Source organism: Loxodonta africana, chromosome 4, assembly GCF_030014295.1.
Source record: "Loxodonta africana isolate mLoxAfr1 chromosome 4, mLoxAfr1.hap2, whole genome shotgun sequence".
Taxonomy (NCBI): Eukaryota; Metazoa; Chordata; class Mammalia; order Proboscidea; family Elephantidae; genus Loxodonta; species Loxodonta africana.
The window spans coordinates 38,216,258-38,230,766 of NC_087345.1; the positions used below are offsets into that span (position 1 = coordinate 38,216,258).

The following is a 14,509-nucleotide window of genomic DNA, read 5'->3' on the forward strand; positions in this document are numbered from 1 at the left end:
TTCTAAAGCACTAGAAATTTCCCAGTGTGCAATCCATACTTCTGAATAGTTGCCCAGTTAAAATTTCTGGAAAAAAAAAATCAGAATTTAAGCAACAAATGGTAATCAAGGGAGTAAATTAGAATATACAAAGCAAGCCCTTTCAAGCTATAAGAACGAAGTACTTCTATAAGAAATGAAGAGGGAGTTTATACGTCCCCACAGCTAGAAAGCTGCATATTCGAGCACATTTCAGGTACAAGTATGTGGTAGCTAGGTCTGGAGACCAGGTTTCTTGTGCAGCATCGTTTCTGGTAGAATTATATTTGAATAAATCAAAGACTCTCCAAGGTTGAAATGAGACTGCAAAGGAAAAACATTATTTTTTAAAAGCAATTATTATTGACATATATGATATCCGTAGTAAAAACTGACTTCTATCTGAAACAGTTCTGTAACGATGCCAAAAACAAAATTAGGAAATATTTTGCAAAGTAGAAGACTGAGTTTAATAAACAACAGTGCATGATGAATGTTTACTGTTTTATTAGACCTCTAAAAATTATTTATGAATGATATTTTATGTAATCAGGGCTTTTTAATCTTACCTTGTAAATTTTTGAAATTAAGATATTTAAAAATCTCTTTTAAAATGATGGATTATGGATGTTACCAACACAGAAAAGTTGTGCCTACAGGAGTGTGGCACACAGAATCCTAAAGCTGTCCCCCAAGATTCCTATCCCGATTATTCATTCAATAACCAGTACCTCAATCTAGGTACGGTGAGAAGGGACTCTGCAAATATAATTAAGGTTATTAATCAATTGACTTTGAAATAGGGAGATTATCTGGATGATCCAGGTGGGCCCAATACAGTCACATGAGCCCTTTAAAAGCAAAAGAGGAAACCAGGAGAGAAAGGCAGACGGATTCAAAGCATGAGAAGAATTCCACACACCATTACTGGCTTCTAAGATTGAGGGGGTCTTCGAGCTAAGGAACATAGAGGAAACCTCTAGAAGCTGAGAACAACCCCCAGTGGACATGGACATCAGAACTGATTTCTGCCAATGAGCCCAGAAGTAGATTCTCCCTGAGTCACTGGCCTGTTGATCCCTTGACTTCAGCCTTATAAGGCCCAGAGCAGAGAACCCAGCAGAGCCACACTGTACGTGGACTTCTGACTCACAGGAACTGTGAGATAATAAAGAATGTCATTGAAAGCCACTAAACCGTGGTAAATTTGTTAAGGCAGCAATAGAAAACTAATACAAGGGGTAAAGCAAAAAAAAGAACCAAAAGATGGTCACATAGGAGTCTGTTAAACTATCTTTAGTGATTTCAGGTAAAGCACAATAAATCACATAGAAACTAACAAAACAAAACAAAAAGCTACCATTACCAGAGAATTAGGATGTAAGTGAGAAATCTTCAAAGGAATATTTTAAATAAAAAATATGCTGCCTACATAGCATTTTATTGCATAATCTTAAACACTGCTTTGAAATGGGAAATTCTGCAATACTTTCTAAGTAACTCGAAAGAAGATTCATAAAGCATTTGTAATCTGGAAGAAAGAGAGAAAGGATTTGGAGGCCAAACTGTGGTTATCATTACTATGAATAGAAGAACAGAACAATCTTATCATGGTTTTCAAGTATGTACCACCTTTACTGAAGTACATGAATAAGAATAATTTTAGGCTTTCCTTATTTAATGGAGAAAAAGAACCAAGGGTAAGTTAGTGAGAATTCAATTTAATATAAGAATAACATTCTAATAACTAGAGCTTTCCAGCTATGGAATGCGCTACCTTGAAAAACAGTAAACTATTAGAAATATTACAAAAGGAATTCCTAGAATTTCATAAAAAATTGGACTAAATGACCTCTGTCTGTGCTCTATTCCAGCTCCAAAATTCCACCATCCGATCAGCTTAGTAACAGAGAGTTTACACTGGCAGCTACAAGAACACTGACATTATCGGAGTCATAGTCATTATTATTCTATAGGCCACGTGGATTTATTAAATTTTAACACTGGGTGCACAGGACAATTCTCACAACACCAAATTACTAGCACTACAAGCTTCTAACCAGGAATAACAGATAAGGAAATACTAAAATGAAATGACTTTAAAAGGCAGACTTATATTTTTCATTCTACAGAATTCCTTTTCAAAGGTGAAGTTTGGGTGTATTCTTCTGGCTCTGGTGTGGAAATGAACCCGGTGCACAACATGTTAACGTTCCAGAATCCCACAAGCACCTGACTCTACTAGAACTGTTTGCCCTTCAAAACAAAAACCATGGAATCTGCTCATCACACAACGATGAGAAATTTCCCGGCAGCCTGTGATGGCTAATTTATTGAAGATGGGCAGATGGCTATTATAAGGAATGCCAGTCTTCCCGGTATCCTCTTTCCCAAACACAAAAGCAAGTGTTTACGCAAGATTCACATTTCACTCAGGTCCGTGTTTGTTTGGGTTTGTGTCCATGAGATTGGCTGAGTTTCCCTGGTTATGGTGGAGTGAGGACAAACCAATCACTTTATATTTACCTTTCACAAAGGCCAAATTGGACAAATGCAAAAAAAACACTCCTTTCAAGTACACCTCTGTCACTCCGGGCGGCACTTTTGCGTAATATCCAGGGAATGGTGGGAAACTGCTCAGTCACCCACAGATTAAGCCCGGGGTGCCCTTGGGGCTCCGGGGTGACTCCCTGCCTCCCAGACGTGTCTGCACAGGATGAGCCAAGCTCTCTGGCTTATCTTCTGTACCCTGCGCCTGCTGCATAGCGCCACTGCGCTCGAGTTCCTAGAGGAGGGGTTCTGAGAAAAGAGAAAGAGCCCGATTCCCTAGAAACATTAAATTAACACAAGGGATCTGGAAACGAAACAGCAGATGCCTGAAAGCCTTCCCCTGGACTGTTTCCTGCCTTCTTGGAAAATCTTTGCATTAAAATAGATGGGATTACTCTGCCCAGTCAGTTGCTGCTAGAGAATTTCATTTTGGGCTAACAGGAAAGCAAAGTTTGCCATCTTTCAAAAACTGTTTTGATTTGAATAGAGTCTTTTCGTTGTTGATATCAGCAAAGATTTGAGGCTGTGGATTTTTGCATTACAATAGAGAACTTTCCATAACATTGACTTGCAAATCAGATAACAAAATGACTGGCTCTTATAGCAGCATAGAAAGACAGAGCATAGGAAGAGTAACAGGAGGTCAGAATCAGAGATTCTTGCCTCTGTAAAGAACCTAGAGAGCTCAGTCTAGCCTCCTGATTTTACAGAGGAGAAAATACTGCATGTTTTATTTCTAAGCCTATCTACTTTGACTACAGCTATGAGAACACACACAAAAAACTAAAACTACCTAATAGCATTCCCAGAAAGTCAAAAAAAGAAACGGAAAGGCCTATGAGTAGTATTTCATCAGCCTCCTACCTCTAAATCCTATGACCTATAACCGACTCAGTCTACAAATTAATCACACACTAAATAATTTGTGAATTTAAACCAAGCTTAATAAGCACACGGCTTGTGTACAAGCCTTAAGTATAAAATGTATTCTATTTCATGTCATCTTAACTTTCTTATTTAAATATTTTCAATAGCTGAGAATAAGATCCAAGGCTCCCCAGGAGATACCAGGGTTTTACAGAGGAAATAGTTGTTACTGTGGTAGCACCTACCTTGGCACTCTCACTTTTGTCCTTGCTAGCTTTTAAGGTGGGCCTTCACAGTCCTTAGCTGCTATTTCACATGTGTCATGCTTTCTTCTAATAAATCAGACAGCAACCTACAGTCCTAAATGAGTCTGTGTTGATCCCAAACATGGGAGCACGGGTAGGGAGGAGGTGTATTACTAGACACTCTGAACAAAAATTAAATTAAATATCTTTGCCTAAGCATGAAAGCAACAAAGCTCATTTTAAAGCAGTGCAGTCAGTCAAGATCATTTCAACTGTAATAAGGCAAGCAGACAGCTCCGTAAGAACAGCAGCCTTAAGTATTCCTGTTTTAACAACTCACAGGAGATACACAACATCTATCATACCTCCCTGATGTATGAAAAAATAAAGGGCACTATCACAGCACCTTTGGTGCTTTTTAACTTAACGGTTAGCCTTAAGGAAAAGCAAGTAAGATTTTTAAATGTTTATAAGAAAGCAAAGGAAAATGCAGCAAAAATTATTTCACTGTCAGGGCCGGGATTTTTGCAGGACTCCCCAAACTACAGAGCTGTTTTAAAAATGAAAGTCAGCTTGTAACAGGTATTCAGTACTTTGTACAACAAAATTATCAAGTGTACATACTTTTTTATATCACAAATAACAGACTAATTTTATTTCTAAGTAGAAAGAAAAAACTACATTTATCCAAAAATAACTAAACTGTTGTGACAAGGATAAATAATACGGCTTCCACAGAAAAATACTCCACTCTATCTTAGTTTCATGTATTAATCACGGTAATGACCAAACAAAAATGACTACCCACAAAATTAAATTGACTCAGTTTTTTTTTTTTTTTTTTAAAGAAAAAAACTTTGTCAAACCACAGCATTAGGGGAGATTAGCCAATTTAACAATCTCCCATTCCTCCAGAAAAAAAAAGTCTTCATGCTATAGAAAAATGTGGATAGTTTATAACCCCTCACAGTTCCTTTACAGAGCTAATGAGTATCTCATTTCAGGGATGTCTTTCCACTTAATGAAATGTTAAAAGAGACATATTTAGATGTTGAGAAAAAGTCATTCTAATTACCCTGTGTAAATGGAAGTCTGAAACTGCAGGTACCCGTGTCAAATGTAAGAATGACAGGGCCGACATGCATTCCGAGGAAGCAAAAAGTCAAGATGTAAACCATTTGTTCATGGGAAGAATGTGTCAAGATGTCAACAATTTGTTCCCAGGGAAAAACATGTCCATGACTTCAAGCATGTATAACCAAAAGGGCTGGTGCCACTCACCTAGGTGGTAACTCATTCCCTCCTAGCCAAATAACTTGACCGTTACATCTCAAAGGACTTCAAGCTAAAGCTGATCTTATCTATAAACAACCATTAATCCCCTACTTTTCCTTTGTTATCTATGTCTAGAGACCCCTCTCTCTGAACAGTGGAGTGCTTTGTATTTTTACTTACTTTGCTATACTTACTTTTATTTTTATTTATTCCTCAATAAAACTCATTTTCTTTCACTCCTAATGGAGTACAAGATTTTCTTCTTCAACATTTCTGGTGTTAGAAATGGGATTTCGAAGGTGCATTATTTTTGATGATCCCTGGGGCGTCTGGACAAGGGCACGGTACTTGCTGAGCTACTTTGGGCTCTCTACTTCTGCGAATTCTTGGGAATCATTTAAGGTAAAAAACTTCTTGACCCTGAGCTCCACGCCCTTCCGTTGATACCTCTTTGAGTTTTAGTGTGAATTTGTTTTGGTTCTTGCAAGTAAAAGTTTGTTGTAACTGTCATTATAAAATGGGGAAGGCTGTGACTAAAGGATATTTAGAGCCACCTACTGGGACTCCTGCTCACTACATGAACAAATGTGATCCCTTATCATGCATGTTCTTGTCTGTCTGGCATAACTTCGCTCGAGAAAGTTTGAAAATCAGTGGCCACTTCAGTATTCTTTTTGTCTAAGTTAACCTTTCTGCACAGTAATGTTAGCGAACCGAGGCTCCTGGATTAAACAGTCCCAGTGAGATACCTATTTTGATTGGTATATTGAGGCCTCTAAAAGCCATCAAGACCATAAAATTGCTTTCCTACACAACCCTGTCACAAAATTAACTAAGCAGAATAAAGAATTACAATGTCTAATTTCAGCTCCCATTCCTTCTGCTCCCCTCTGGCTGCCACCTCTTTATAGCCTTCTTTGACTTCCTACTCCTCTGACAACACTGTCTCTGAACTTTCTTTTTCCCTAAAAAATCAGCAAATAAACCCTTGCCTGAAATGGCATTTAAAATTAGCCCCAGCAGTGATGCTGAATATTCCCCACATATGGCTTTCAACCCATGAACACGCTCTGAGTTACACAGCATTGTGAAAGATTTTCCTAAACTCTGTGAGGATCCCTACAAATTTCTGAAGAATTTAAAATTTTTGTTGAAGGCTACCAGCCTGGGCTCCCTGACTTATATCAGTTTGTTCACTAGCCCAGGGGAAGATCGATTACAGCTAAAAAAGGCAGCATGGAAAGGCTCCAAGGATAGTTTAGCCTTAAATATTGATAAAATTGGCCACCAAGCTGTTGGAAGACTCTTGGGCCATTAGTAAAAAATGGCTAGAGTCTATCTCGAGGGGCTTTCCTCCACTAACTAATTGGAAAATCTCACTCTTATAAAGAATAAAGTTTTATTCTTTATAAGAGTGAGATTTATGATTATCAGACTAGGCTAATTCAGAAGTTTTCCAAACACTTTGGCCTCACTTTGACCAAGCCTGGTGGTTCTGGCACTTTCAATGCTGTTTTTATATCCAGTCTTAAACCTGAGAACTCAACCTTAGTAATGCAACATCAATTAAACTAGGAGGCAGCGCCTACTGTTGAACTAACAAATTCAGCATGCAAACTTTTCCAGACTTTTGAAGCTGAGTTTCTAAGGCTAATAAATTAATAGCCCTTTGGAAAACCTGGTGTCATAGTGGTTAAGAGTTCGGCTGCTAACCAAAAGGTCGGCAGTTTGAATTCACCAGGCACTCCTTGGAAACCCTATGAGACAGTTCTACTCTGTCCTATAGGGTCACTATGAGTCAGAATCAACTCAACAGAAATAGGGTTTGGTTTGGCTTCAGTTGCAACAATGACAATCTGCCGGTCAAAAGAATAATGCTAAACCTTCCCATGGCACAAAGGCAAGTATTTGTCACTATTATAAAAAAAAAAAAAAAAAAAACTGGTCATTGGAAAACTGAATGTTATACATTAAAAAATAAGCAAAAGACTGACATAGCCCCTCCTAAAAAGTCCTACAATCTGATTCAGAATGAAGGAGTTCCAGGGTCAAAACAGGGACTTTTCCCATGGTGGCTCTTAATCCACAAGAAAAAACTAGTTATTAAGGAAGAACCATGCCAATTTTTAATTGACACTGGAGTCATCCTGTCTGCTATTAAATCCACTTATTTACAAAATGAGATGAGTGAGCACTTCCAATGCTGCATCCATTTGTTAAACATCTCAACTGGTATTCAGTCAATTCTTGGAGCCTTGTTTTTCGCAAAAGACTTCAGTGTAGACTGGACTTCTTCCTTCAATAGCATTGATTCTTGATCATATGCTACCTCCTGAAATGGATGAACATCAACCAATTCTTTTTGGTACGGTAACTCTGTGTATTCCTTCCATCTTCTAATGCTTCCTGTGTCGTTCAATATTTTGCTCAAAAAATCTCCATTATTGCAACTTAAGGCTTGAATATTTTCTCCAGATCTTTCCACTTGAGATATGCCAAATGTGTTCTTTCCTTTTGCTTTTCTAGCTCCAGGTCTTTGCACATTTCATTATAATACTTTACTATGTCTTTCCGAGCTGCCCTTTGAAATCTTTCCAGCTCTTTTACTTCATCATTTCTTCCTTTCATTTTAGCTACTCTACATTCAAGACCAAGTTTCAGAGTCTCTTCTGACATCCATTTTCATCTTCTCTTTATTTCCTATTTTTTTAATGACCTTTTGTTTTCTTCATGAATGATGTCCTTGATGTCATCCCACAACTCGTCTGGTCTTCAGTCATTAGTGTTCAATGCTAAGAAATTTGGAAGACAGCTACCTGGCCCATTGACTAGAAGATGTCCATATTGGTACCCATGCCAAGGAAAAGTCATCCAACGGAATAAGGAAATTATCAAGCAATATCATTAATATCACGATTGCACATAGTGCAATTTTGCTGAAGATCATTCAAAAGATGGATCACGGCTGAAAGCAGAGAACACCAGAAAGATGTTCACCTGTGTTTAACTGACTATGCAAAGGCTTTCAACTGTGTGGATCATAACAAAGTATAGATAACATTGTGAAGAATGGGAATTCCAGAACGATTAATTGTGCTCATGAGGAACTTGTATTTAAACCAAGAGGCAGTCGTTCAAATAGAACAAGAGTATACTGCATGGTTTAAAATCAGGAAAGGTGTGTGTCGGGGTTGTATCCTTTCGCCATATTTATTCAATCTGTATGCTTAGAAAATAATCCAAGAAGCTGAACTATATGAAGAAGAACATGGCATCAGGATTGGAGGAAGACTAATAAACAACCCGTGATATGCAAATGAGACAACTTTGCTTGATGAAAGTGAAGAGGACTTGAAGCACTCACTGATGAAGATCAAAGGCTACAGCCTTCAGTATGGATCACACCTCAACATAAAGAAAACAAAAATCCTCACAACTGGACCAATAAGCAACATCATGATAAACAGAGAAAACACTGACATTGTCAAGGATTTCATCTTACTTGGATACACAACGAACGCCCACAGAAACAGCAATCAAGAAATCAAACAAAGCATTGCATTGGGCATATCTGCTACAACAGACCTCTTTAAAGTGCTGAAAAGCAAAGATGTCACTTTGAGGACTAAGTCACCCAGACCCTTATGCCATGATATTTTCAGTCACCTCATATGCTTGCAAAAGCTGGACAATGAATAAGGAAGACCAAACAAGGAGTGATTCCTTTGAATTATGATGTAGGCAAAAAATATTGAATATACCATGGACTTCCAGAAGAACAAACAAATCTGTCTTGGAAGACATACAGCCAGAATGCTCCTTCGAAGCAAGGATGGCGAGATTATTTCTCACATTCTTTGGGCATGTTATCAGGAGGGACCAGTTCTTGGAGAAGGACATCATGCTTGGTAGAGCGTCAGCAAAAAAGATGAAGACCCTCAATGAGATGGACTGACACAGTTGCTGCAACAATGGGCTTGAGCATAATAATGACTGTGAGCATGGCGCAGGACCAGGCAGTGTTCCATTCTGAGGTACCTAGGGTCGCTATGTGTCGGAACCAACTCGATGGCACCTAACACCAACAACATGTTCCCCATGGTGTGTCTACCTTACTTAATCCTGCCTTGACACAATATTTTTCTGCCAGCAGGCTCATCTCCTATGAAACTCTCCTCCTGGCTGCACCTAACATTAGACTACATTCTATGGCCTGTTTAAATCCAGCTACTCTTCTCCCTGCAAGTCATGAGAGCAACTATCCTACACGATTGTCTAGACTTGACTGCGCAACTCTTAACCCCTCAGAAAGACTTAAAAGAGGCCCCTTCAACTAATCCTGATTTAGTTTTGTTTGCTGATGGTTCCTATTTAAAACCTAATCCTACTAGTCCTCATTATTAAGCTAGATATGCTATTGTGACTTCTACTGAAGTCCCTGGAAATCAAGCTCTCCGTAAAGCCACTTCAGCCCAACAGGCTGAATTAATTGCCCTCACTACAGCTTGTACAATTGCTTCAGGAAAATCTGTTCATGTTTTTATAGACTGTATATAGTGTTTTGGAATTGTAAATGAATTTAGCATGTTATGGAAACAAAGGATTTTTAACCTCTTCCAGAAATGTCATAAAAATGGGGCTTTAGTAGCAGACCTTCTAGATACTCTATTACTCACCTCTGAAACTGCTGTGATAAAAATACAAGCTCACCAACCAAAAGAAATTAAGAGGAAATAATCTTGCTGATATGGCAGCCAAACAAGCTGCCTCTCCAGTTATTTCTACACTTATGATAAATAAATAAAGGGACTCCCCAAATTTGCCTGCTGATAACTCCAACCCCCATGAATTAACTTTAGAAAGACTTTGAAAACACCACAATTAGCCCAAACAGATGAAAATCAGGCATGGAAAAAGGCAGGCTGTTACCAAGATCCTGCCACTAAATAGTGGACTGGGCCTAATAAGAAAACTGCCTTACCCAATTCCCTGCATGTTTCTATGATGCAAACCTTACATGAAGGTTCCCATGTGGGATGAGATAAAATGATTGAGACCTTAAAAAAAATATCAGTGAGGAAAATTTTTTAAGGCTGCCAAACATGTTGCCACCCTTTACCCTATTTGCCCTTGCTATAATCCCAGAAAACACCTTAAAGTCCTACCTGGACAATACCCTTTACCTTCTGGGCCTATGCTTGAATGGCAGCTAGATTTTATTCAGCTTCCACTCTCAAATGATTATAAATATGAATTAGCAATGATTTGCTGATTTTCACATTGGGTAGAAGTCTTCCCATGCCATCATGTTACTGTAGCTTTTGTAGCAAAGAAACTTCTTGAAAACATCATACCCACCTGGGGAACACCAAAAACCCTTTGTAATGATTGGGGAACTCATTTCACTCATCAAGTCATCTAAGAACTGAATCGCTTTTTTTCCCATTTATCAAAAGCAACGTTGTTCCCATCATGCTCAGTCATCTGGTTTAGTAGAGAGAACTAATGGAAAAATAAAGACCCAAATAGCAGAGCTTCGTGAAACTTTAAATTTATCCTAGACTAGGGTCCTTCTCTTAGTTCTTTTAAATCTGAGGTCCACACCATTTGGATCTCACAAATTTACCCCCTATGAAAAAATTACTGGGAGACTCATGGCCCTTCCTTATGTTGCTTGCACCAATCCTAATACTGTTCAACCTGAATTACTGAAGTATTGCCAGTCTTTAACCCAATATTCTAAAGAATATCTTTCACACATTAGAGAAGCCTTTGATGAACAAAAACCAGACTCCTGGAAGTCTGCCTAACATCACCTCAAGAGAATATACACACCGGAAGAGGCACCAAATAAAAGACTCGTTAGAACCTTGCACTATACTTAATCCTCCTCACCAATTCACATGCAGCCACCTTGGATCCACTTGTTACAGTTAAAAAAGGCCAAGACTCCTCTTTAGACTAGTAAACCCACCAGAGAATAGGAAGTTACATTTAAATGCCCCTGTGGCCAGAAGCAGACGACATCTGAGGCAAACATGTGACCCAAGACCCTGGACCAGGCCTGAAAATGTACTTCTTTGTCTTTTTTTTTCTTTTTACCTTTGGTACAGTCATGCCTCTACTAATGTTTTCCTAGATTTGGCAGATGCTTACGCTCACCGTTTTAAAAGTTTTAATTGTTGGATATGTGGTGCCCTCACAACCTCAAGTCAGTCTTGCGTTCCCTGGTGGGTCTCTCCATTACAGGGATCTGACTGAGTTGCTCTTGATCTATGGATACAAGAACAATGGAGAAACAGTTCATTACTATGGGAAATCATTATTGCTAGATTTTTGATTGCTAAAAGGCCTCCTTTTGGATCTGAACGAAAGCCAGGCTATAACTTAACCTTTAGTCTTAACACAACCCTTACTTTACTAAATAATGTTGCCCAACAAGAGCTAGCTAAAGAATCTTCCAATCCTACAAATAGTACTCTTCATATCGTAGGTCCATATCAATAACTGTGGGATGAATTCATCTGGCTAACTCCCAAGCAGGCAGGCTAAGGCAGGTTGCTCTCCTTTGCCAAGAACCATCTGACCATACCCATATGAGCAAGCCAGTTTTCACCAGACCTATGACATGGCTTCCAATGTCTGAATGTGCACCAGTTATAACCTTACAAGCTACTAACTGATTCACCACCAACTGGCCACAATGTTGCTCAGGTATTTATTGGGTAGCCCCTAACAGCACCTTTTGGCTATGTAGAACCAACCTTTGGCCCTGGCTCCCACCAGGCTGGATTGGAAGATGCGCTCTGGGCCTGAGCTGAGCTCAAGGATGTATTTTAACTGAACTTCCTTTACGAGCTATTGTACCCATATTAACAGCTCAATGATCTCAGTGTTTCTTTGGTCTGATCATTTAGCGGCAATATTCGCATCACGGATAGGACTTGAAGATGTTACAGCACATGCAGAAATATTAACCAAACATATACCCCCCCAAAAAAAAAAAAAATTGCTGTTAAGTCAATTTTGACTCACAATGGCCCTACAGGACAGAGTAGAACTGACCCAGAGGGTTTCCAAGGAGGAGCTGGTGGATTTGAACTGCCAACCTTTTGGTTAGTAGATGTAGCTCTTAACCAATGCGCCACCAAGGCTATGACAGTGCCCATGGGCTTCCAGAGAGCAATACCAAAATAGCAATGATGAGAAAAGTAGTACTCCAAAACAGAATGGCCGTTGACATCCTCACTGTAGCCCAAGGAGGTACCTATGCCATAATAAAATCTGATCACTGCGTCTATATTTCTGACAGTGCTAATATTACACTATTAATCATATGCAACATGTAGTATCTCACCTTGGAGATCCAGTTCCTTAACTGATATTATAAATACAGGTATCCCCTGCTTTTCAAAGGTTTGCTTTATGCCAATTCATTTTTATGAAAGACCTACATTAGTACCTGTTTTCACTAACTGAAAGAAATCCAAAGAGGATTTTCACTTTTGCAAAAAAAGGCAAAAACCAAAACTAGCGTTTAGCGTTTGTTTCGTGGAGAGCCATTAAAGAGGCAGCACACACCCTGAGTAGCAAGAGTAGTGTCCCCAAGCTCCTGCCCTGGGAACTCCATTTGGCATCTCAGCATTAAGCTCCCATAGCTTTGAACTGTGTCTGTGAGCATCTGTGCTTTATCTCGATTTATTCTGTGCATCCACTAGCCAGATGTGTCCTAAGGTTTCAGAAAAGGCTAAGAGAGCTATTAAGGGTGTTATGTTTAGTGTAAAACTGGACATAATTAAGCATTTCAATAATGGTGAACAAAATAAAGACATTACATACTTTGAACTTGCCATTCATACTACTGACACACAGGCAGAATCTTGAAAGCTGCTGAAGTTACTCTTTGTTTTTTTAACTTTATGTTAGTGTTATTTTAGGTTTTATGTGTTACTTGGTATGATTTGGTAGGTTATTTTTGGGGCCTGGGAGAGCTCAAAAGTTTTTCCCATATAAATTAATGGTAACTGCTTCTTTGCTTTATACCCTTTCAGCTTATGAAATGTTTCATAAAAAAGTTTCATAGGAATGCTCTATTTCAGATAGCAGGAGAAACATGTAATTGGTTTTCCTTTTAGGGTAGATGGTGGAAAAAATTGCTACTTCATTTTGGAATTTTTATATTCCTCATTGTTTCTAATATTATAATTATAAAATGCTATTTTGCTTTAAGTTCAATGCATTTTTACCACAAAATGCTGTACTTCAAAAGCATTTGACCCTTCACATAAAATCAGGCTTTCACCAATGATCATGTTGTTTAATCACCTCCTTTTGTCTCCCTGGATATGTTTCATCTTGACCTCTGTCATTCTGTCCTGACTGAGAAACATCCCTCAAATGTGGCCTTGTCCATTAAGATGTTCCCCCATAAAACCTATTCACCCTGAAGATGAGGTCTATTAGCTCAGCAAGGTGAAGAAAATAATTTTTATTAACCAAAGCTCCCCAAGAACACAGATAAAAGTCCTTGAAGAAGAAAGTCATTGTGGGCCCCCAGCAGGCACTTGATCAAAAGGGGGAAATGTAAATAGAAAAGTTTCAAACTGGAGACACTCATGTCTGACGTAAGAATGGAGGAGCCATCACACATTCCCAGAAGCAAAAGGTCAGGATGTAAACCTTTTGTTCATGGCAACATTGTATCAAGATGTAAACAATTTGTTCCTGGAAAAAAAGGTGTTCATGACTGCAACCATGTATAACCAAACCAGCTGGCGCTACTCATCTAGGTGGTAACTCATTCCTTCCTAGCCCATTTTTAAAGGATTTCAAGCTGAAGCTGATCTTATCTATAATTAATCATTAAATCCCCTACCTTTCCTTTGTTCTTCATGTATACAGACTCCTCTCTCTGCTTAAAACAGTAAAGTGCTTTGTATTTTTACTTAGCACTGCCAAGCTCAAGCTGTATTATTCCTCAATTAAACTCTTTTTCTTTCACTCCTAAAAGCATATGAGGTTTCCTTCTTTGACACTTACTTAGCTATCTAATTTCAGCTCATAAAAGTTAAATGTCTACTAAGTGCCTGATATGCTTGCGCAGACTTTTTTTTCTACTTTAAAAATCTTACTAAACAGATGAGACTACTACTAGTTAAAACTTTGAGCAACCAAAGGGTAAATGTGAACCAGAGAGCATACTTTAATGGTTCAACACCAAATTTCAAACACTCTGTTGTACAATGTGTACAGTATTAAATATATTCTTCCTTCTATATATTTTTGTATCTTTGGCCAAACTCCCCTAGTAAAGTTCTGGTCTGTGATTTGCATCTTAAATTTGAAATTTTTTATTTTATGTATAAACATCGGTAAACTTCTCCCAAAGTTAGGAGATCCAAAAGAAATTATTCAAATTTCTAATTGAAGAAGGCATTTGTAATAAGGAAGAAAAATAAGGCATATTTACAATAAATCAAAAGCAGTGTTGAAATTAGTAGCCTCCACAATGATGATTAATGTCCTACCTATAAAATACTGGTCTTTGTATTAAT

General features: G+C 38.4%; 1 protein-coding gene across 12 annotated transcripts in view; it reads right to left on the reverse strand.

Annotated features, from left to right (window-relative positions):
• The window catches only part of CRADD (CASP2 and RIPK1 domain containing adaptor with death domain), a 310,952-nt gene that overhangs the window by 235,513 nt on the left and 60,930 nt on the right, over positions 1–14,509 (reverse strand). The window contains exon 3 of one of the 12 annotated variants that reach the window (XM_064283731.1): positions 11,118–11,228. The exons of the other annotated variants lie outside the window; for them this stretch is intronic. Within the exon in view, the coding sequence (XP_064139801.1) occupies positions 11,155–11,228 (74 nt within the window). The 3' untranslated portion in view covers positions 11,118–11,154. The remainder of the gene's footprint in view (positions 1–11,117; positions 11,229–14,509) is intronic. 12 annotated transcript variants of the gene reach the window in all.